This window comes from Caloenas nicobarica, chromosome 5 (assembly GCF_036013445.1).
Source record: "Caloenas nicobarica isolate bCalNic1 chromosome 5, bCalNic1.hap1, whole genome shotgun sequence".
Taxonomy (NCBI): Eukaryota; Metazoa; Chordata; class Aves; order Columbiformes; family Columbidae; genus Caloenas; species Caloenas nicobarica.
This window is the reverse complement of record NC_088249.1, coordinates 12,934,588-12,959,742: the sequence shown is the minus strand read 5'-3', so window position 1 is coordinate 12,959,742 and position 25,155 is coordinate 12,934,588. Positions and strand designations below refer to the sequence as shown.

At 47.6% G+C, this 25,155-nt stretch overlaps 1 protein-coding gene across 1 annotated transcript in view; it reads right to left on the bottom strand.

Moving 5' to 3' along the window:
• CCDC85C (coiled-coil domain containing 85C) overlaps nucleotides 1–25,155 on the bottom strand; it is a 114,662-nt gene that overhangs the window by 43,840 nt on the left and 45,667 nt on the right. The window contains exon 2 of the mRNA XM_065636024.1: nucleotides 1,822–1,898. Within this exon, the coding sequence (XP_065492096.1) occupies nucleotides 1,822–1,898 (77 nt within the window). The remainder of the gene's footprint in view (nucleotides 1–1,821; nucleotides 1,899–25,155) is intronic.

Sequence of the window (25,155 nt, the reverse complement as noted above, 5' to 3'; positions counted from 1 at the left end):
TTTGGAGGGCCATTAAGACATTGCACAGGGGCTGCACAGGACGTCGCAGCCAGGCTGGCCTCAGTGGCTGCTGCTGCTGGGGAGGCAGCTGGTCCTCTCCAGAGCGCAGAACTATTTTAAGACCATTTCCCTCCCTCCTGGATTCAAATGTTTGCAGTGACACAGCCTGGAAGGTGAGGACACCTGAGGACAGTCGTGCCTGTGGAGGAAAAGGCACAGCTTCCCACCCACGACAACAGGAGGGTGAAGGGCTGATGCGTGGGGCTGCCCCAGACTAATGTGGCTTCATCCTCCTGATGCAATAAGCCCAGTCAGCTATTCAGCCCCTATTAATTTACCTCCCGTTAATCACCAGCCACTTTTTTCTGACCTCATAAGGCAGATCTGACTGGGTAATGTGCTGGGCTGTGGCAGGATGAAGCTGGGCCAAGGGCACATTGAGCCCATCCCCTGAATCCATGAGCATCCCAGCTGCCCATGCACAGCCCGTCTGCTTATCAATAGCTTCAATTAAATAGTCTCGGGGTTTCGACCGACACCAGCTCTACTCACGAGTAGGGTGAAAGACAGAGGGAGTTAAAATCAAATTAGGAATTGATTAATACATGAAGCCACTCGGTGGCAGTTGAGCACTCTTTTGGGGTTTTAACCCTTCAATGGCCTGCGAGTTTTGTTTCATGGCTAGTGATCCCAATGAGTACACAGGAAATTTGGGTTAATCTTTTAAAAAAAGCTCACGGTCAGGTCGAAATGTGTATTTCAGTAAAAATAAGGTTTGCCAAAATTATTTTCTGGAAATTTCAGTAAGCATAGAGCCTTTTCATTTTTTTTTTTTTTTTAAAGAATGTTTTAGAAATGTGATCCTGGAGCAGTCTATTTTCAGACTTGGTGAAATACAAAGAACAGCACAACACAGACTGGCAAAAAAGGTATTTAAAAAAATAATAATCTAGGGGTTTTTTTACTTCCAGTTCTTATAATTGGAAAGAATCTGGAACAAAGTAACTGTGAAAATCAGTGCTTAAAGGAAGAAGCAAAGTATAGAAAAAACCTTTAATATGCCAGGGAAGTAGAACAATCCAACAGTGAAAGAATGCACAGAACAAGAGAAAAAGGATAACTCTTCCAATAGTTGAAACAGACAGTGTTTCACTGATTTCAGCAAAGCTGCCTATGTTTATACCAAGTGCTCTGTTTTACAGGGGATCCAGGGGACATACCAGACAGAATGTTTTCTTCCTGCTGCTTGACATTGCAATACACAGACAGGTAAGCATCAGGAGTGATCAAAAGCCCGGTGGCACGTGGACTAGACTTTGAAGGGCAGATGCAAGCAAGCAAAAAGTGCCAGTTTAGAGAGGTTTGCTCTTTTTTAAGCACGATCGCAAATAAAAGCTGGGAGCCAGCACTGCACAAAACTATTCCCAAGGCTGTCCTTTGACTACTGCCTCCTCTTTCAACAAGATAAAAGTCCATGTAAATGGGCAAACAAGACAAAATCCTACAGCAAGGGCACAGGCAGTGCCGGACCCTCGCAGCATCCCTGAGAGCAGTGGTGGAACAAGGCGCTCTGCAGGGAGGCGTTAACGCATCTCCAAAACACACATGGACACTAACAGAAGATTAATTTATTTTTTTTTTTTAAATAAATAGGAGACCAAATCCTATCAGTGAGGGGTTGACATGAAAAGATCATTATGCTTTTCTCCTGGTAGGATGTCCACTGAAAGCCCTTGTGTATTCAAGTGGGCAGTCAGACACAACTATACAGAAACAGGAGAAGAGAGCCACATTGATATCTATTAGGCAAAAATAACCTACCTGGGAAAGAAGCTTGTTGTCATCCTCCAGCAATTTCACTTTTGTTTCAAGTTGCCTGATATAGTTGGAAGACGAATCTTTAGGAAAAGAGAAAAAAATAGGTTTAAGCTTCTTGTGTTACCAGCAAGTACCATCAGACAGTGACATGTTTTCTCATTCTGTGGAAGGCAAGTTTGGGAAAGACCTAATGAATGAAACCCCAAGTGTATAGCGTGAGAAGGGGATTCTGCCAAAAGCTTTTTTCACTAAAAAGCTGAGATTCAGCAACAGCAATATCTTCTGTGAATCTGTATCAGTGCCACCAGGTTGGGGGTGGGGAGTACAGAAGTAAAGTGAAGTTGAAATATTGTGTTTCATAATTTTATGGAAGTTATTTCCTAGCTTTGAAAGCCATTTTCATTCATCTAAAATGCACCAAAATACTCAACAACAGAACAAGATGTTTCCTTTTAGGTTTGGGTAAACAACCCCTCCACACATGTGCCTTTTTCTTTCAGAAACAACTGAAAAAACTCACAAAAATAAGCTGCTGGCACAGGTCTACAGAGGTCACTGCCACAGCTCCCAGTGCTGTAAAAGGGCAAGAAGTGGATACAGCAAAGTCTCAGAGCAGCGGTGTGCAGACAGCCTGACGTACACAGCAAATGCCTACTAGGGCATCGGCTTTTTTCTGAGGGAAGCACGTGACACTAAACAGAAAAATACCAGGACAATAAAATAGAGAATACTCTCACATAAAAAGGTAATATTCAACCAGAAGAAGTGTAATGGCCAGTTTACCATCGCAGTAAGACAGCAACACCAGATGGGGTGACCTGGCATAGAAGATAACTTGCTGGGCAGCTCTGTGGGTGGCTTACTGCTCTCCAAAACATCTGGTTTTTGTTTTGAAACATGCTTTGAAGCAACACATTTGCAAATTTCACAGGGAAGAGAATAAAGGAGCCTGGGAAAACATTTTCTTCATTGTATTTTTAGCTTAGCAGTTTGCAATAGTTCCTTCTATCCCCTTGGATGTTTGCAGAATTCTTCCTCCAGTTGTCATTATGGCAGCAGAGGCTGTGAGTTGTTACAGCAGGAGGAAAAGTTTTGCAGTTTAAGCATATGAAAAAACCCAAACATTTTCCCCACTGCTAAAAGGGCTCTGCAAAACGGAATTATATTTTACCTCGTTTCATTTATTAGGGCATGACTGCAAAAGCCACTATTCAACCGCAAGACTTCTTGCTGAGCATGAACCAGTGAGGAACCAGGCGTTCACACAACCGCACCAAAGCCGGTCGGTGCGTGTTGCCGATTGCCAGCACCTGTCAGGATCAGCCCTGCCATGGTCAGCAGGCACTGCTGCCTGCACCGCTGCCTGCACCGCTGCCTGCACCGCTGCCTGCACCTCTGCCCGCACCACTGCACACACGGACACATATGTGAGGTTTGGGCTGGCTCTGCACTGAACAGCTTATCTTTGCCTTTGCCAGTAGCTGCTGAACGCACTTGGCACAAGCCCGAATGCCATTTCTTGGCCACTCTGGGGGCAGTTTAGCAGAAGAGCCAAAACTCAAGCTACAGCTGATCACTGAGAGTGTTCTGACCATTCAAGAGAAAAACTGGAATATGCTTGAAAAAGTGCTGCCATAGACAAGTGCCAAACTGCACATAAAGGAACAGCAGGACAGATCAGAATCAAGTGCCCATCTAAAGCACAAACACTCTCAGAGGAAACATGCTCACTTTTTTGTTTGCACTGTGCCTTGTCCAAATGAGCCCTCATGAAAAAGGTTAAGAAGACACCGCAGGAAGCTATGTAAGTTCAGTGAGCAGTTTAAGTGGTGGTAAGGTTCACAGTAACATCACCTTCAGCTGCAGGGACCAAAAACTCTCTCTGCACCACAACCACCCCAATGTGGCAGGAGTCTCCAGGTCAGAGGGGAAGAGGGCAAACCAAGTAGGTTATAGGATCAATCCACAGCACCTTCCCCATGAAGGTCTTGTGCCAACAGTGTCGTGAATTTAGTCATGCATATCAAATGGTGGTGAGTATAATGCTGTAGAAGATCAGTGCGTAAGTCAGCAAGATTTCAGCATCAGCTTGAACAACTTGCTGAATTAGTAATGAACCTGTCCTCCAGTGTGGTGAGAGATGAGTTTGAGATTCTTAAATACAAAGCCAGGAGAACCATAGACCCTTTGGTCTGACCTCCTCTGTGCCTCAGGCCACCACACTTAGTTAACTTACCCCTAAACCCAGTCCAGTAATAGCCATTTGGCTAAACGGTTCCTAGAACAGTCTCCAGCTCTGTCTGAAGACAACTAGAGACTCCACACCACTCGTGTGCTGAACACAACAGCCTCAATCAGCAGACCTGGGCAGATAAGGTGCCCTTCCCCGCCTGCCCTCCAGCTTCACCGGTACCGCATGCCGCCAGGGCAGCAGCAGAGCTGAGCGCCTCTAAACCATGAATGCAGTGATCCTGATACAGCAGGTCCTGATTTTTATCTCAAAGTGTCGGGGCATTCAAAGCAGCTTCAAGGAAGGATTCAAAGCAGTGTCAAAGGAGATGCTCAATCCACACCAGCCTGGGAATCAGAGATATGCCTCTGGAACAAGTGCAGTCTCTGCATGCATAAATTGCACAGATAGCAACACTTGCATAAATGAGGGTAAAAATGCTAGATAATGCTAAAAAAGATCTTGATGTGATGTCAGTAACAGATAGAGGCTCCACAAGAACCCCAGCACTGACCAAGCCCGTTGCCTGTTAGCAATCCAAGTCTGTTTCCCAAGTGGCAGAGAACCTGGCATATGCAGTGACCCCCTACACCTTTGTACTCTTAGCACTACTGTTTATATTGTGGACCGCCACACTACAATGTGCAAAGAACAGCAACCAAAGAAAAAGCTTATGGGAACTATTTCTGATGCTAAAAAGCCCTTTCTCACAGTTCTGTGAGGACAGAGAAACTGCAGGAGGTCCTCTCCAGCAGCTCTGTGTTCAAGCACAGTGGGAAGTTACCTGTGGTGGAGGCCGGCACCCTGAATCTCATAAGCAAACTCTTCAACATCTGCTGGTTGTGGGTTCCAGAACTGCTAACAGCTACGGGAAATTAAGGTTAAGCAGATGAATGGTGACGCAGAGCTGTTATGTTCAGGCCCTGAATGCTACAAGGACTGACTAGCTGGGTGACAGAAAGAGCAGAGCATGGCTGCCAAATATAAGGAAATGGAGAGGGAATTATTTCCTTATTCTGCTTTCATTTCCCTTGCAAAAAAAGAGTACTCCTTGGGAAGGCAAGCCCTGCATCCCCAGGAGCCAGTGCACATCACAGCTACGCCCCCGTCTTGAAAGCCTGCTCTGAGATTTGCTGGAATTTATCAATCAAAATTTATCAACCCCAAACCATGTCCCATGTCTGACCTCAGCCAGAAAACACCCCACAGCAACACATGGAGAAAAGAAGCAAATGAGCTGTTTTGTCAGGAGAAGATGATCTGTGTCAGGCAAAGGCTGAGAAACAGTGCTCAGAGCCATCACCATCCTCTCTGTGCCCTCAGAGATGAACCACCTCCATCTTCTGGCCCTGTCTGTGTTGGGGTAGGTGCCAGATGAGTCATTTGCATCTTGATCTCAGGTTTAAAAAATCCCATAACTCTCATGACAGCAGGCAGTAAGACTGCCGGGCTGAGCAGCGAAACCCCAGGCTGGGTCTCTCCCACGTTAGATCAAGAAACACATTCCCAACATTTTTCTGCCTCTGACCTTCCTCTTATCAGTGAAATTCCCTCCCCTCCTGCCTCCCCCAGAGCCATGGAGCAAGGATGGCCCCACTGACCCACCCAGGAGAGGCAGCAGAGCTGGAACACTGGTGGCTCAGACCCTCTCATTCCCTTCATTAGAAATTAAACAAACGGTCCTCATTGCCTTGTCAAAGCCTGCCGCCAGCTCTGGTGAATGCTCCACCTTCACCAGCCCAAAGGCACTCTCCTTGGTGGTACAAGCAGCTCCCAGACCTGGGTGCTGGGGTGCACCCCCAGCACACCCGCCCGGCCACCACCTCGTGGCACTGGCTTCGAGTCCACCCACGCCTGCTGGTGCCTTGCTGGTGACCTGACATCTCATCCTGCCCTGGCCAGACAACCACAACAGTTGCCTCTGCATAAGTGCGGCACAGTGAAGGAGAGGTACAGTATCAGGGAAGCAGACAAGGATGGCGGTCAAGGACACACGATCACGGATAAACTTTTTGGGAGGATGCTCTGGCACTCAGTGCCACCTGGGATGACAGTGGGGCCAACGTCTTCCTTCAGTTACTCCTCAGGGCCACAAGCACCAGCTGCAAGAGCAATGGGTGCCTTAGTGGACCAGAGGGCACCAGAGGGAAGGAATCTCCCATCAAAACATCTCACCTCCCAGCCAACACCCTCCCTCTCGCAGCCACCACACTTGGTGCAGAAGATGTGGCCAGGGAGAGAGCCAGTGTCGTGCCCTGCCAGGCTGCTACTCACAACAGCAAACCAGATGAAAGCCACAATCACCACCAGCCAACGCTCACTTGTTCAATGTAAATACTTCAAGCTAAAATGTTCATGGAGTCGTAAAACCTGAAGTCTTATTTCTTTACAAAGCCTTTGAAAAACTGACTGGATGTAGCTCCTCACACTATCTCAACGAGAGGCAGAAGAGTCGCATTGCCAACCCAGAAAGGAGCATTACTGTTATTATCCACCCTCCTCAAGATTTACTGCCTTAAAAAATATACTTCGTCTGGAATGGGGTGTAATTCAGCTTGGATGTAATCTAGCTGAGTAACTTTTCCCCACATAGATAAACCACTTAATACTCATTACAGTTAAATTGAGGCAAGACAAATCACTTTACCTTGTTTAAGTCAATGGCCTCTGAGAGAGCAGGGAACCGCCTGGCTCCTGAAGCTCTTTTAAAACATAAATTAGAAACTGTTTTAACAACCGAAACAATCTTTCAGCCTGCAGAGCACAGAACAGGGTCATTTTAAAAGACACCTGGAGACACTGGAGCCTTTCTGATTCTCATCTGAGATTTCAGAGGAATCTGTCAGAGGGGTAAAAAAGGTGAATCGTACATTTATTTTGACAGTAGCAAAGGAAATGTTTTTATTTCCTTGTATGTCATTTCTCCGAACCACGAGTGCGCAGAGCAGAGTGTTGTGTGGTAACTACATGGTTGGGATCAAGACATTTTTATTTAAGACCTTTTTATACTGAGACCTTAGTGCTTAAATGAATATAAGGAAAAAATGCAATCCCTTTACTTAGGGTGGTTCACAGCAGAAATGCAAGAAAAGATTACTGTAGGTGTCCATGAGAGGAGGAAGCTGCTGAGAGCGCTCTGATGGGACTCACTTGCAGCGGGACGGTCCCTACACCCAGCCTGGGCAACACAAAACAACCTGGCACAAGCAGACTTGAGCCAACAGAGGTGGCTTAGTCGTCTTCCACAGCATCCCACTGGGGTTTGAGTTGTCTTTTCGATGTCCACTACAAAGAGGGGTTTATGTGGTGTCTGGCTGGGGTGCTGGCTGGCAGGTCAGGACCGGGGTGCCCCACTCCAGCACTGTCCCCACATGCACCACAGAGGTGCCCCAGCAGCAAGGCTGGACAACTGCTGCTTCCCACTGCATTTTTCTTCCCAGGAGCTACTTTTACTGAGCATGATTTAAGACAGTAAAGCACAGCTATATTTTGTCAATGTCCCGCAAACGAGGCTCTTCCTCTCTTCATAAAAAGCAGCATCCCTAAAGGGATTCTCCCAAATCCAAACCCAAGCAGGAAAGACGCAGAAAGGAATGATGCTCTGGCAAGGTTTGCACCTTGCGGACAGCTACCTTATTCTCCTTCGCGTGATGGGATGCTGACATTTTCACGTCCTCCTCTTCCATCAAAGATTATCACATAAAAAAGCCTTCACCTATGTTCCATAAAACATTTCACTGTTTGTCGGCAGTTTTGTTATCACACCTCTGCTCTTCAGCACCATATTTCAGATTCATATTGCTCCGCTGGTTTTGCTTCTTGACACTGACAAGCAGGCTGAAAAATGGGCCAGCGATTACATCTTGTAAAGAAGTTGATTTATTAAGGCAACAGGGCTCTTTCAGAACATCTGGGAAGCAGATGAAACTCACATCTCTTTATATATTGTCATTAAAGGAAATTATTGAGAGAGGTGCACAAACTCGCCACCCTTGCTTTTTCCTAGGCAGCTCCCATCTTTCTATTCTTACTAGCAAACCCCATTCTCAATGTCCTGTTTTGGCTTAACTCGGTGGATGGCTCACATGTGAGCAGAGACACCACAAAGCCACCATGGAGTTACTGCTGCCCTCTGCTCGGGCAGCACCAGGGCTTTCAGGGTACGCTCCTTGGTTCACCTTGGGAGGCTCAGCTCTGCAGCTACTGCCACACAGACTCAGAGAGAAGTCACTTCTTCCAGCACCTGGAGGATGCTGCTGGTGTCTGAGGGACTTGGCCCCTGTCCCCACAATAGCCCTTGTCCCCACTGAATAGAGGCAGCAATCCAGCCTGGCACTCAGGCTGCAATCCAGTGAGTCCCTGCTGAAAATGTCACCAAACGCAGCTGTGAGAGCGTGTGAGTGGTTGGGAGGGCAGATCTGCAGACAAAGGGCAGGTAAAAGCCAAGTGAAGTATTCCAGCAGTAAGGTGAGTAAGCTCACCAACCTAAACCCTCCTTCTCTTCTCTGAGATCCAAAATAGCATACTCTGCTAACCCAAATCCCCACACCTCTCCAACAGGAACTTGGGAACAAGCTGGATTCTCCCTTGGGATGTGGTAAGAAAATATGCAACAACAAGGTCTACGGCAGACAGAGGCTCCCAGCCTTCTGCAGCTTTGCAAGAAATTCTGCAAGCAAACCATACCAATCTGCTCTACCTCTTGTTCCACCACCTCATTAACTGCGAGTTGTGTTGAGAGCACTTTTCTCTGCACTCTGCCAGGTAGCATTAAAGAGGTGGCAGGAGGGCACTTTCAGAAACAGAACTAAGGCCAAATATTGATAATTTCCATAGCCAAGGTGCTGCAGCACACTGTTACTGAATAGATACTGCCTTAGACTACAATAAATAAATAAAAGGTCCACATGGAGCATCCGAAGTCACCCACGATAACATGGCTGAATAAGACTGGTAGGATCAGGCCTCATTTTCAAGGTGCAGGATCACCTTGAGCTCAGGTATAGAATACATATTTAAACACCAGTCAAAACAGCAGAGAAGTGTGTTGTCAGCCCAGTCACAAATAACAAGGAAATCCAGTCTCAGACTATTACACTAGTTTTTTAAACTCTCGCAAGCTGGTGGTTACACACTGGTGACACAGCAGTGCTGCTGCAAAGAGCTGCTCCGGCAGGATGGGACGTATGCCACAGCAGCTATTTAATTAACATTTCATAGCAAGCCTGTAACTACAAGCTCTGAAGTTTTTCAAGACCACACATTCCCGACTCAGTTCCAGTTCATTAGGCCTGTCAGGGAGCTTAGCAGCCTCAAGTTGGTCTGTAACAGTCTGATAAGGTCTCTCCTGGCTTTGGTTTTTACAGCTCACTACTGCAACTTCCAGCCATGACATCATCTCCGCACACAGCAAAACATCTGCCCACAACAGCTGTCAACAGGAGCTCAAGAGCTCCTGATATCTTATCAGGATTTCATTAGGAAGCAGCTGATAGGGAAGGAGCAGCGTGTGCGTGTGTGCCCGTGTACGGCAATGCAACCGGGAGAGAGCTCTCTCATCCCGTTGGAAATGCCACCAGTTTCTCCTTCCTTGCTTGGGTGACCTTTACGTTACAATCTTTGCAGGGGCCGTCCTTCCATTGCGGCATGGCACAGGAGGAACCACTGGAAATCACAGAATCATAGAATGTCCTCAGTTGGAAAGGACCCACAAGGATCATCGAGTCCAACTCCTGTCCCTGCACATGACAACCCCGCAGTTCACACCGTGTGTCTGAGGGTGTTGTCCAGTCTCTTCTTGAACACTGTCAGGCTTGGGGCCGTGACACCTCCCTGGGAGCCTGTTTCAGTGTCCAGAACCCTCTGGGTGAAGAACCTTTTCCTAATGTCGCTTGCATCCGAGAATGTCTAACCCACTCAACCCATAAAACCTTCCTAACGGGAAGGTGGTAAAACACCTCCCAGTCCTGCAGTCTGACACCAGCTTCCCCTCTCCCGAAGGGCACAACCCGTGGCTGCTCCTCTGCTGCTGCGCATGGGCAAGGACAGGCGGTGCTCCCACAGCTCTCCGGGGCTCTCCACAGCTCTCCCTGTACCCTGCTCACAGAGGATGGCACCTTCCCCAGGCTGCTCAGGTGGGCTCCCGACACAACATGCTGCCTGCATGGCAGACCAGCTCAGCCCTGATTACTTGTCACTGCTGTTTGTCAGGGTTTCCTGGGGAAATCTTTCTTTCTATCCCCCAGAGATTTTGAAAGTAAAGAACTGAGGAAAATATTGTGTTAGTTTTACAAATTGTGGTTTAATGCCAGTCTGTGGGCATCGGCCTGAGCACAGTCAGTGTGGAGGTTTTCTTGAGGTCCAATCTCAGACTGAGCTTTCAATCAAGACTGCACAGACTGTAACTACATGCAACAAGTAAGCACAGTGATAGAAATACTAATATTCAAGACACGCACAGCTAGTCTTGACTGGTGTATGTGTAACAGAGGAAAGCTGATTTACGGCATTGCAGCGCTCCTGCCCCGTGCACAGGAAGCCTGTACTGTCTGAGGGAGCAGGTGCTCTCTGGATCAATTCCAGGTGCTGCACAACCTGCAACACCCATCACAGCTCAGTGACGCCCAGCAGATTTCAGGTTTTCCTTGGCCTCTTTAAGAAGGCATTTACTGTCCAACCACGTAGACGTACTCAGTGAAGAACTGACTCAACACAGAAAAGACAACTCCAGAGAAAGCAGGACAACGTTCAAATTGTAGGTGGATCAGACTGATCCTCCCTTCCAGACAGTGTGGTCCCAGCATTTCTCTGTCAGTGCTTACTGGTTGATATGATGGGAGACAACAAAAGATGCAGAAGCTGGAGGAAGGACAGGAGGAGATCAAACTGACTACTGGATGTGATGCTGCGCTCATAAAAACTTGCAAGAGAGGAAGAGATGAGTAACACCAGCAAAGCAGAGGCTCTTCACCTCATGCCCTCATTAACGTAGCTCCATCCAAAAAGCTTTGCTTCCCATGTCAGAGCTGCACTGCTGCATTGCAGGATCTGCCACTGTTGCCCATCCCAGCAGAGTAAAGCCATGGCCTGCTGACCAGTGCCAAGGCAGTGAATTAGGAGATCATCATAATCTTCCTTATTCTGTACCTCTTTGCTCTTGCCACAGATGGACAAGGGCTGATCTACCACAGTATGGCCTAAGCAGGACCTTCCATGAGAGTCTAATTTTAGATACACAGAGATAAATCCTCCACGTTTGATAGACCCATGGATTGCTCGTTGTTGGTGTGATGGACTTGTTGACGTGCAGGAAGGAATGGTCAGATTCTCCCCTTGAAGTTCAGACCCTACGAGCCAGTTGTGCCAGACTCTCCCTTGGGGGAAGACAGAAGTGAACGGAAAGTTGTGTCACCCACGCTCGTTTGGGAGCGGAGCTGCAAGTCACTCACCGCTAATGGGATTCTGCAGCTTTAATGATTATGAAAAGGTTAAAATGACCTGCCAGGCACCCTCAGCTGTTTAAGCCTCTTTTCCTTCCTCGTGCTGCTTTAATCTTGGTAGCACGGTCACGTGACCCGGCCAAAAAAAGCCCCGAAGCCGATTAGTGGCTTTCCACCAGCTACAAACAACTCAAAACATTTGGGATGGCGTGGATGCTTTGGAAAGAGTAGCCTCCTCCTTTTGGGGGCACCTCAAAAAATGCTTCAGCCTCTAGAAGCTGCCAAGAGGACACAGTCCCAGGGGAAAATCTCTGAAACCAAGGGGACCGGCTATACTTGTTTCCACCTGTATTGACAATCCAACTACTTAATTCTTGCCTCCCACCTCCAACCAACCCTTCCCATCTGACTTTGGCTACCACTGTGGTAGCCACCGTCACAGTCTCTACAACACCAACCAAAGGCTAAGCCCATCCCACCACCAGCGTGCTACACCCAAAGCCTTTGCCAAGGTCAACCTAAACTTCTGTGGCAGCATCCTTCGATTCCTCATACTCATCAGTTCTCTGAAAAAGGATCTTGGAGGCTATTGCAATTCATAAACTGGGCACAAATCAGTGTCACACTGGGGCAAAAGCAGCATGTGGGATCGTATCGTGATGCAGAAACAAAAGCCCTGTATGTAAACAGGGGAAATAATCCTCCTTCATCGGCACTGTTAAAGATCTTGAATAGGGATCTGTGTCCAGCTTTAGGCATCACGCTTCAAGACTCATGCGGACTAGTTGGAAGGAATTCAGGAAAGAAATAAGGAGGATCAGAGTGTGGAAAGCATAATCTAGCAGGAGAGCTTGAAGGAACCCAGATTGTTTAGCCTGGCAAAGAAAAGAACAAACATAGATGTAGTAACAGATTCAAATATGTAAATGATTGTCAAAAAAAGATGTAATGAATAAATCGTTCTCAGTGTCCACCTAGGAAGAGCAAGCTCCCTAATAACAGGGATATCTAAGGGCTAGAGGAGATTGCCTTGGGAGGTGGTGTAATTGCCATTGATGACGGCTTTCATAGGCAGGTTAGACAAACATCTGTCAGGAGTAATTTAGGTAGAGCTGAGTCTGCCTTGGGGCAAAGGGATGGATTAGGTGACCCCAAGAGCCCTTCAGTTCTGTTTTCCATGCCTATCCTGTACAAATACATGGGAAAACCTGTGGCTATTCCAGAAAGCAAGCACCACACTTATTTGAAGGCAAAAATGAAATCACTAAACAGCCTTTGATTGGTATGCCAGATTCAGTAATCTGTAACCATCCACACATTCTGGTTTTCCATCACCTGCAGAAAGTCTCACCTCACTGCATGGTGGCTGGCAAAAGAAGAAAGCAGAGCTGGTGAGAGCACGTGGAGAAGAACAAGTGACAGTGTAGGGCCCCCCGATAATAATGGGATGTTTGCAATAAAAAGGTTGTATTGGAAACAGTTGGCTGTTCTAAAATACAGCCAGGGATATCAAGAGTTAGTAGCTCCCCCAAAAAAAGAGAGTTCTTTAAGAGTTATCATTTCCAGCTTTTCCACAGAAATTCACAGTCCTAAATCACAGAAGGCCAACATGCACGAGGCTCGGTATGACTATAGTAACAACATATGGTTTCTAGCCAAAAGAGCTTAAAAAAGAGGAGCTCAGTGAATGTAGACAAGCTGGAGAATGCCAAGAAAGCATGTGGGTGAGGAAACAGCCTCAGCAGCACTGACAGCCCAACTGTGGTCAAGGCTCGTAAGCGCCATGACGGAGGAAGGGGCTGGAGAAGCCTACAGAGACAGCCGTGGCCATGTCTAAAAGTCTTAAGGCAGCACAAGAGAGAGTACAAAGGTGCTAATTTGAAAAATGAGTATGTGGGGAATGGACACCAGGTTGTCCTAAGCTATTTTAATATTCCAGAAACATCCGTAATAAGCTGCTGCCTTCCCCAAAACAACCACATGGTCTTTCAAGATAGGAAGGTAACTATCAGAAGCCCAAAGACTCTTGAGTTTCAACCAGTGAAACCAAAAAGAATTGCAAATGAAAGTCAAGTTGGGTTCAGAGCCCTTTGTCACTCTGTCACAGCCAGAAAACTCTAAAAAAGAGGCTGATCTGAAACATTTGCACACCCAACTGTTCTGTTAGTTACTCTTGCAAATCGACTGAAATGAGTGCAAGTGTATCCCAGAATCTGCTCCCTGGTTTCCACTTTGCACTACTGCTGCTCCACCTCTCAGCAAGGAGAAACAGCGAGCATCCACAATTGGTATTTTTCTCTTTGAACTCATCACACTGACCAAAGCTGCGCAAGACATTTGCCCTCAAATCAGAACCCACCCAAACACATACAGCTTTGATCCCACCCTCAAAAGATTTGGCAGGGTTATTGTGTTGCAGAAGTTTCACCATATTTGACAAGACCTTTGCTGAAGTTTCTGCATTTTTATGGCAACCTTCTAACCATCAAAAGCCTGTGGGAAAGACAGCAGGTTAATCCAAAGCCTTGTGAAACATAACAGTTGTGAGTGAGTTTTGCTTTCAAATTTTAGGTTTGTTCAAGTTTTTCTCCTGGACAGATTAACATTACCTCCTAGGTAAGAAGCACTGCCAAGTTGCAGATGGCTGTAAATCTCATATTCAACATTGTAGATACAAATGGGCCAGTAGATTTTATACAGAAATTCCCACTGCCTCTGAAGGAATCCTGCTTAGAAACCGATAGCACAAAGCAGTCCAGCTGCAGAAGGGTTCTCTTGAGTTTACAAAACTATTTCCTAAGCAACCTGTGGGGGGAAAGGCAGATTACTAGATTAACTGATGGGGCTTTTTTTGTTAAAAGGGTAAATGTGAAGACCTCAAACATTTGCAAAAGACTTTCTTTGCAAACATCAACTTGAAACTTTTGCAGGCTCTGAAAATGCATTTCGGGTTGTAAATCTACTCCTCCCTTTTGCTTGAGAAGATTCTTCTGGACAATAAACGCAGTGAGCCCGGGAGAGGGCTGCATAATTATCCACTCCACACAATGGAAATCGGCCTTTCCAATGCAGTCCTCAACCGTCAGGAGTCCAAGCTGCGTGATAATTAAAACTCAAAGACCTCTTCCATCCAGAGAGAAATGAAACTTTAATTTCCACTCCTCAGATGCCCTCAACCACATTCAGGGAGCCCACTATTAAAAAAAAAAACCACCTAAACTCAGAGATGGAAATGATGTCCTTCTGAGTACTGACAGGAAAAATTTAATTGGCAGAGAGAAAAAACTAATGATTAGGTTAATGAAAAATAGGTTCTATTGACTCGGGCCGCTCGACCATTCCTGATGAGGGTAAACAGCCCCCCTTCCTTCTTCCCCACTCCCCTCGCCTTTGTGTGCTGCCCAGGGCAAGGCTGAGAGCAGGAACGCATTCAAAAGCGATGCCTCGGTAGGAAAAGGCTGGAGCCAGATCAAAGTCCTTCCAGCCAGGGGCCTGTCGGAGCCCAACGCTTGCTGAACAGTCTCCATGTGCCCAGGAATTCATTATCCCCCCCGCCCCAATCCAGGCTGCCCCACACCCCATCCTTAGCCCCACACTGGCTGATCCACCTCCCTGCTCTGAGCATAAAAAAGTGCAAAGTTTTTAAAAATTGCTGATCTTTTTCCAGCAGAAAGCATTTATCCACTTATGGCTGGTGTTTACGTACCGGGCAGGATGGTAACAAACCTCATTCCCACACCTTGGGCTGGCAGGGGAAGGCTCTTCCCCAAGATGCACAATTTCATGGTGTCATCCATTCTTGCTACACTACCTGAGATGGGGAATTTTTAAGTAAAGCAGTTTTTCATAGGAAAACGCTGATTTATCAATAAAGCATTTTTAACAGAGGCATCCTATTTCATGCAATATCTAGCTCAGGATGAAAATTCTGGTCAGAGCCTCAGAGAGAGAAAGGGAGAAAGCCTAAAATAGCCGCAAGCCCATGGCTTAAGGCAATTGCCAGGGAACGTCTAAATCCCTGCACACTAAGCTCTTCTGGAGATGGGGATTGTCTGCTTCTGTGTCAAAGACACACAGATTTCTATGGCATAGGATATGGAGTTCTGCTAAACTGCAGGCAGAAACCCCGTGCCTGGTCCTATTTGCCAAATATAACTGTGGTTCTAGAGCCAGTGGCTCCTACCAGGTAGGATGGACACCAGCATGGCTCCCAGCATCCACCCATAGTTCAGTTTTGGATCTATGTGTATTTTGCAGTTAGCTGGTTTAATGTGCCGGTCTCCTCCAGAGAGCCCGTGATTTAGGAAGCAAAGGTCTGCTGCAGTCCAGAGCACCAAGGGGACCCCGTTCCTCTCCACCTGGTCCCTTCTGCTTTGGGTTGTTTTCTGAGGTGGTTTTTCTCTCTTCCTTGTCCCGTTCCTCCTTTCCACCCAGCAGCAGAAAAACACTCAGCCTCAAGCACTCCTACTGCAGACCATAGTTAAACATTATGTGCTGCAATTTCCTAGTGATTTAACTCACTTTTGATAAACACATTCCAATGGCAGTGTGACCATGGGAGGAAGGTGTGTTTCTTCCCAAACGCCTTTAAGGACTCAGTACAGACAGGAAAAACAGCCACGCATAAAAATGATAAAGTATGTACAGTTAATTCACTGTACTTCAGTGCCAAGCTGGAAGGTGGCAGGAATCCAATCCCTGACAGCTTTCACCTGAGACAAAATTCAACAAAAAAAAGAAAACCCGAACTGGGTCACAGAGGAGCCCTTTCATGCCACCAAATTACACAAACGGAGCAGAGACTTTTACCTAGGTCCTCACACGGTGGGTGGAGGGAAATCCTTGTTTTGGAAAGCAGCGATGCTCCACCTGCTGCCTGCACCCGCTGCCCTGCTGCGGGACTCAGCAAAAGGAAATTAAACGGGAAGAGGGCTGTTGAGTGTAATGTGCTGGCTATGCCAAACCGGCACGTGCTTTGTCGGGGCCAGTTGGGAACAGCAGTAGGCCAGCCAAAAATATGCTGTATCCCAAAACCGAGCAGAACAGAGACTCCAGATACCTAAGCGAGTGACAAGTGGCATGGCTTAAGAATCTGAATACAGTAAACACATAATTAATGCCTGGAAAGTAAGACAAGACAATACCGAAGCATTTCCTAACAGCACAATGTCTAAAGGGAGTAGAAACAAGATGGAGGAGCAGATTACAACGTATCACTGGCCTGTATTGAAATAATGAGACAATAGGAAACAAAACCTATTTTAAAGTAAGTTAATAGTACATTACTACAATGAAGATAGGATAAATAATTTTGAAATATCAAGTCAATCCTCAGATTAATCTCTCTGATAACTGTGACTCCCTCTCATCCATGCTGCCACCCTCAGACAGGAGATTTAGGAAGCGCTCTACAAAGCCGGTCCTTGTCATCACTGGCCCTTTCGAGGGGATGCTGAACAGAGCTCGCTGTGAGGGGAGGTGGCTGGGAGCATCCCGTGGGATGAGTGCCCTGGCGATCAGAGCAAAGCTCATTCCTACAGAGAACTTGGGCAGCCAAGGAGAGCCCAGGCATTTGGCCCTCTGGGATAATAAAATCAATCTCACAAGGATTCAGAGACCAGGTGATCAGAGGGGACCTTCTGATCCCACAAGCTGAGCGAGTGCTCACTATGGCTTTGCAAAAGGACTGTGCAAACCTTTACCATGTTTCCCTGAGGTTACATTCGGAAGTTAAAAGTACGCAACACAGCCAGCTTTGCTTGTTATTTATTAACAGGTTTATTGCCTCTCACTCAAGCCCTTTGGACTGGCGGCTGACCACTCCCCACAGGGCCGGTTAACATATGCTGCTGCTTTCCAAATCTGCCTCCATGGCTCGGCCTCGCTGCTCCAGCAGCAGGTGAGCACCTGCAGGACCCACCTCTGCACATTGGCTTTCAAATGCATATTCTGCATTTCAGCCTGGAAGTGGGCTCTCAGCAGTGAGCCGCGAGCATGGACCCCTGCTCGCTCCATGGTGTCACATCCATGAGTCAGTTCTGGTTATACATATCATGGCTGGGGCACAGGGAAGGGATACAGAAAGGGACCTGATATGAACATCTTCCTTCCCAACCACGTGTTGCCCCAGGAATCTCCTGTCTACTCAGAGGATCACCTGGGGCTCCTCTGCATCCACATCTGAGGACTTTCCGTGAACTAGTAGAGGGAGAGAAGACGACCTTATTTCCACAGGATAATTCTTTGTTACATGCATGAAAGAAAAAGAGACTACTAAGCACAGGCCCCCTAAAGCCGCTGATATCCCCCATCTCCTCCCCAAATAACCAGGCGAGCTGGTTTTCTAGGGGAGCACATTGCATGGAGATGGGAAACGAATCATTACACCCAAAGATAAAGGGGCTTGCTCTGGTTCAGGCACAAGGTTGGGGAAGGAAAATACACGGACATTCCGGTAACGCAACCCACGAAAGTATGAAGATGTTTCAGGCAATCTGGCACAGAGGTTCTCAAGCTATTTTGTTTGCCAATTACCCTCATTCTTGAGAGATATGTCCTATGCCATTCTTCAGTATTTAGATAGAGTATTTTGAAAGACCAACAAGTTTGGGATGTGCTCCTCCAGGGCCTACCAGAGCCCTGCCTCACACCAGGACAAGTCCCTGCTGCAGGCTCACCAGTGAAGTTTTGCTTCGGCAGACAGCAGCCCCCAGCTCCCCTGAGTTCAAATCTCAGCTGAAGACCCTGCCCTGCAGAGGGGCACATGACCCACTTGCAGCACTCTCCATCCCTCCCAGAAATGCACTGCTCCTAGGGGGGTCATGTGCCCCCAGAGACCTCTAAAGCCACTGATATCACCCATCTCCTCCCAAAAGCCAGGTTTTTCTCATGTTCTTATTTTAACACGACTCGAGGAAGTATGTGCCCATCGCTTCCCCCGAGAAAATGTGCCACAGCCTAATAGCTTTCACCTTGAGGAAACACTTCCTGAGGACTTTCTCCTTCACCTAATTTCATCCTTTTAATCCTGGTTTTACATGCTGGGTCCACCCTGCACCACATCTCCCCAGCCCTACAGACACAGCGGCCTGGTGAGCACAGCCCCACCAAGGCTGCTTGCCTTCGCTGCCAGAAAAGCAGGGACCTGACCCCCACACTCGCTTGCTGCAGGCTCAGCCTCTTCAGGCATGTGAGAAATGCTTGGGAAGTCGCTTGCATGGAGGGATTTGTCCCTGCCCCCCCACCAAATGCCCCCTGAATGCAGTTTTAAATGACAGGTCGTCCCTGCCTTTCTCTAGAAGTGCTCTGCAATGCCAATTTCCATCCCATGAACGCACAGCCTGCACAGCACTATTTGTGTTGACCAACAGGAATTCAATCAACCAACAATAATAAACTGGGTAATACTCAATTGTATGAAGCTGCCAGTCAGATGAAAGGATTTACAAAGGCTGGATTGATCTCCAAGCCCTGGCAGCTTTCCCACGGTCCCCCTCTAATCTGCGGAGCCAGAGAGAATACATGAAAACTCCAAAATCCGGGGTTTCCTGCCGGGTGTGTTAAGTTCAAATAAGTCTCTCGACTACAGATGTGGAAGTTTTTTTCACCTCCTCCTGCTCTGCTGCTGGCTCTTACCTAACCCTAAAGGAGCATCACACCAGGGCAAAGCTCCCTCAGACAGCCAGCTTGCGTAACTGCTAATGCCATAAGCACTACAATGTCCTTAGTGACAAAAAGGCTCAACACAGGCTCAGACCAACAGCAGCCTATGCACCATGGAGAATTAAAGAGAAGAAACCCAGGTTACTTTGGGAAATTAATTGGCAGTGCCACCACTGCTTTAGCAGATAGCAGCTTTCCAGCAGGTATGGGAACATCTTTTGCAAAGCATTGGTAGGATGGTGTTTCCTTACCTGGGGGCAAGGAAAGCAAAGAAATGCTCCAGGCCACCTTTCAGCTACAAATGCCCTCAGGGAACAGCAAACCCAAGGGTGTTTCTGAGGGCTGCTGCTTGCAGAGCCGAGGAAGGATCTTACTGAGGTACCTGCAGGTGCCCGCTCTGGCTCTGTGCTCGTGCAGATGCTCGCACCCTCAGCTTCCCTCTGCAGAACCTGCCCGCGTCTCCAGCTGGGAGCCCTGCAAGCCAGGGCCAGGGAGGGTGACACTGGTCACCACTGTGGGAGCCAACATGAGAGAGGGACAAGAAGCTAATTCAGTCATGCTGTCCCCTTGCACATGTGGGGGTCCCACTGGCATCGTGCGTCTCCTCTTCCGGCATCTTGGTGGCTCCCCTGCAACATGCAGCTGAGCAGTCCCATCCCACACAGGTCAGAGCACTGGGTGGCTTTGCAACTGGCCTGTTGCTCCCATTATCCAGGCAGCTGGAGTATTATTGGTTTTACAGCCATCTTCGTGCACACCAGGTGAGCATCTGGTTTGGGGGCTGCGCTGCAAGAACTGGAAGCAATTGTGATGCTGCAGATGGTGGCTGCACAGGGGCCACCAAACCTGAGGGTAACACTTCTGGCTTGGGAAGTCCTCGAGCTGCAAATCACTGATAGCTGGGCAAGTATTGTAGGGAAACACATCACTGTACGTGAGCATCACACTGCCCTGGTTTTAATTCCCTTGGGCACTGCTGAAGACAAGACATCAGGCCAGGGAGATCTTTGGTCTGACCCAAACCAGCCATCACATGGCTCAGAAGCACCAAAGTGGACCAGAGCAGCAGCATGTCCATTGCTCTGCCCCACAACCAGCCAGCTTGTAACCACACTGACCAGCACACCAGGAAGATAGAGGCAGAATTAAAAGGAAAAGAAAAATTAAACAAATACGAAGAAGGACTCAAGCAAGGGAGGCAACACAGCAAAAAAGGGCAGTGCAGGCAGGCTGGCAGTAGGTGCTTTCCAAGGGCCAACTGCAATATCTGATTCATCCACAATCCAGCCACATCCTTGTCAACTGCCATAGCACAGCACCTAATGAAAGACACCTTAAAAGCCCAGCACAGTAATAATTCTACTAGGAGTGGTTATTCAATGAATTGTTAAAGAACGACGTGGTCTGGGAGGGCCCTGCAAGCAGGGATGTCTCCCTTGGTTAGGAAACAGCCACGTGAGCAAGCTGAGAGCCCACAACACGGCCATCAGCTCCGCTTTATGGTTTGTGGCAGGAAGGAAACAGAGGCAGAGATTTCCTGCAGTGGGAGGAGGTTTGGGCAGAGGTTTGGCATTTTTCACCCACCAAGCCAAGGCCACTGTTTGGGAGGTCACAGTCCTCTGTCCACAGAGGTATTCACCACAAACACTCATCAGAAAAACAAAAGCAGCACTTCACGCAGTTGTGAGTGACACCCTCTCTATCCCTTGCATCTTCAGTCCTGGGAAGAGACCGAGAAGGCAAACCTGGGAGTCACACCTCCATCCCACTCCAGCCAGTTCACACCACCACCGCTGGCTGGCTCAAGTGAAAAACACACATATATACACAGCACCTCGTGGCATGGCAGGGCCCGCCCTCCCCTCCAATCTGCACTAATCTCCTCTAGCATCTGTGTTACAGAAGATAATTTAGAGGCAATGGCATGCTCCCGAACACATTGCCTCACTCACACAGCAATTAAATGTACATCATTGTCTGGCTGTCCTGTATCCTTGAGGCAGGAGGGATTGTCATCATCTTAAAGTCATGATTTACAGAGGTAATAATCATGGCACCAGCCTCATTACATGCCAACTTTCGGGAAATTAGGTGATAGATATTATTCATTAAGTTGCCACATGATACCCATATCCATCCATCTGTTACAGCTGAGCTAACATTTTGGTTCGGAGCATGCAAGCTAATGGCTTCTTTAGGAAGGAAGCAGGAGCTGTCCTGAAAGGCAATGGGGAGAAAAGAGTAAGACTGCAACTGGGTAAAATCAGTTTACAAAAAAAATGTTTAAAGAGTATTAAATTAATCAGAGACCTCTCAGACCTTGGAGGCTTCGTGAGTACCCAGCAGGACACTCAGGCCAAAGAGAGCAATACATGAGCCATCACGTGATGCTCAAAAATGGTACACGCAAGGCAAAAGCTTGATTCCTGGTGAGCTCTGCCCAACCAGCTGCATGTGCCACAGAGTGGATTAATACTATTGTGGGATGCTCCATCGGGCTGCTCCGCCATACAGAGCTGCCCAGGACCCTCCAAGGAGCTTTTTGGACTATACCCAGCACAGGGTGTCTGGGCTGTGGGCTGCTGCTCCCCTTGCAGCAATCAGGACAGGACTGCATGGGACTACAGCTGCAAAAGCCCAGCTGCCCTTCACCTTCAGAGCCCAGGGATCCTCCAGCCACCCTCAACTGCTACCAGGAGCCAAGACGGGCCTTCGACAGCCCCAAAATCATGGAAATATATGTTCCTTGTCCCTGTCCCAGACCCCATGTGAGGGGACAGAGTATAACCCTCTTGCCTCCATACACAAGGGAGGGAACGAGGAAAGTGCAGAGAGGAAGATGCTGGAGATCTGGCTGTCACCCAGCACTGGGACAGAACCCCCTGACAAGTGCACAAGAGTGCACATCCCAGAAGAGACACAGATCTCCAGAGCTTCTCTGTTTCTCCCCCAAAACTACCTATCACTCAGTTCTGCCTCAACAAATGCTGACATAGGCACTTTTAGAGAATTCATTTTCAGGATGGTTCACTCCCGAAAAGGGGGAATGAAAAGGATTCCTGCAAAATATTTTTCATTTGTATCTTTTTAAGAAAGGCTGTGTTCTTGGGCACAGAAAACAGAGGGTAAGTGCCAAGATCTCAGACAAGCACAATCCTACATTGCACAGATATCCACTCTCGATTATTAAGTCATCATTAGTTAAATAATACAAATGGTTTCCCAGCAAATGTCTTGCCAGAAGGAGGAGAAAAGCGAGTGCTGATGGTGCTGCAGTAGCTGGTGCCAGCCTTTGATATGATGGCTCTGTAAGTCTCTGACAGAGGCAGAGACAGAAAGAGGTTCGTGCCCATCAAGCTACAGCATTCCCAGAGGCCCGAATTTATCTTCTCTAACCCTATTCGACCCTTTTAACAAATGCTTCCTCAAGCAAAATGCATTAGAGGGGTATCACAAAAACAAAAAGGTTTCTCATTTCTACTTAAACCATCAATGCATAAAAATGCTGGTTTTGGCCACAGAAGATACCAGAGCTGGCTAAGGATCCCGGATCTGTGAAATCCTGCAAAAGGGATGGCAGGAGGGCAAGGACTGGAGTATGGGGGAGGCAGGGAGCCAAAGCCTGGGAGTCGATATTATACTTAAAAACTTGCCATTAAACAATGGGTAAGACCCAGGGTTTCATGCCCATACAACCGCAGGCAGCTGTCTAAAGGGGCAATGCTGCCCCACAGCATCCCGCGATGACCTGGTGACGCATGGCATCCCCAGCCGGGGCTGGTACGAGGCAGGAGGGACGTGCAGCTGGGCATGGGGAGCTGCACTGGCCCCTGGCAGCCGCCCAGCACAAGGTCAGTCAAAGCTGCTTGCCAAACCACATGCCTAGTGCTTCATCTCTGAACCAGAGCTAATAGCTCCCCTCTGGTTTTTCCCCTCTGTAGCTCAGGATATTCAGCTAAGCAGAATGAAAAGTGGTAGCTCAGACCAGACAGCATCCCAGCCACGCTAGGTAGCAAACCAGTTGTCTCTGCAGCATTAACAAATCTGGTACTGCCAACAAATCTGGTACTGCAAACACGCTACACAGTACTCACAGCACGTCCCACACAACTTGATAAAGTTCTGGGTACCACACTGGCACCGCGGGACTCCAACGGTGCCGTACAACCCCCTTACATGAGCTCTGCCCTGATCATTCCCATTGACAGAAAAAATGTGCATAAACTACATATAAATAAAGCTAAGCGAAGCTTCTCACAGAGGTAAGGAAGTGTTACATCCTGGCTGAACAGCTCAGTAACCTGAGGAATGATAAAAAGCCAGCACCTAGAGTCAGTCATACATACATCTGCTTTGCTGGACAAGAGCTCTGCGGCACGAGCCTTCAGCACAGCCACAAGCAGGGTCTTCCTTGCCCATCCCCAAGCCCCACAGTTCAGGCACCAGGTTGTCTTCTCCCCACTGTTCCCCACATGCCTGGCACAGCCAGTGGGGCAGGGACACCGCACAGGAGAGGTGGAGAACTCACAGAGCTGCACATCCCCAGCAAGACCCATGTGCTCCTCAGCAACCATGTTCACCTTCACCTAAAACAGCCCAGGGAGGGCACCCCAGGTAAAAATGCTGAGCAGGGAGCTGCAAGGCACAGCGGCACAGTGCATGCCAGAGGAGTTACACTGCCCTTTTTGTGAGCCAAGACTGCCTCAAACATGTTTCTCTGTAACTGTAAGAACAACCAGGAATTTTAAGGTGCCCTTGACTGTACTCCTATAGGTCTTCTTCCAGTGTGCTGCGCTAGCCAGGTTCCCAGGTGGGAGCCGAAGGGTTAAGAGTAATTTTGCATGACTGCCTATGACATCCCTAGTATATATCATGAGGTTACATGCTGTTATTAGGATGAAAGGGACATAATGATATCAAAACTCAGGATTCACACCAACAGATTTGTGTTCCTTCAGGACACAAGCAGCATTTGCCTTAGGCAACAAGATGGCAGGGAAAACAAAATGTTCAGCAGCTGAAAGGGAGGAAAATATGAACATAGACTAGATTTGAAGATGTTTAGGTTAGAAATTAGGAAAATGAGGTATGAGATTCAGGAACAGCCTTGCAATACAAGCAGCAGAAGCAAAAATTTTAGAAGCCATCAAGTGGGAGGAGCACTCACTATGGCACAAGACCACTCACCAATTCCAAGGGTCCCTTCTGATCTCATGTGTCCTTTAATACTGGTGTATTTTACATATATATATATACACACCATCACCACATGTCACACACCGTATCAAGGTAACATTCATCTAAGAGGGTGGCGATATTCACTGTGCTTATTTTGGATATTAGAGCATTCCTCCCTTGTGATAGTAAATCTGGTATAATTAGGTAAGGTATGATTAAAAGTAGATTCCACCCAAATCAATTTGCAAACATAAAGATTCAGAAGCAAATTCAGTCCTGGTTAAATTCTACTGAAGTCACTGAAATTAGCTCAGGGATGAATCTCACCAACTTGAATACCCATGTCTCATTACTATCAGATGAGCTGTGCCCCTATGAACGGGTAATGGGTCTTTTGGATAAAGGAGATCACATGCAGAGATGGGCATGTCCAGGACGGACGCAATGGATAAAACTGCCTCTTGTCTTAGGATCCTCTAGCACTTCAACTGCTGGTTTCACTGATGGTTTTGGTTAGGTAAAAAATTTAGTTTCAGCTTTTGTACAAAATAACACAAGTAACACACTTTTCCTTCAGGTCACTGCCACAGTACAGCAAGCGCTGGGTGGCCCTTGGGAATGTGAGCTCTCAGACAGATTAATACAGCTTGACTGAAGAAGGGAAGATGACAGATGCTACTTAACAGATTCCAAGTTGGGCTCATCCTTGAACTGAATTTTCTTCACAATCTCATGATTCCTCAGTTGGAATAGTCAGTGCTCATATAATGAAGTGCGAATACTTTTGCTCTTGGTAACTACTTTTAATTCAGACAGTGGACAAAGGGT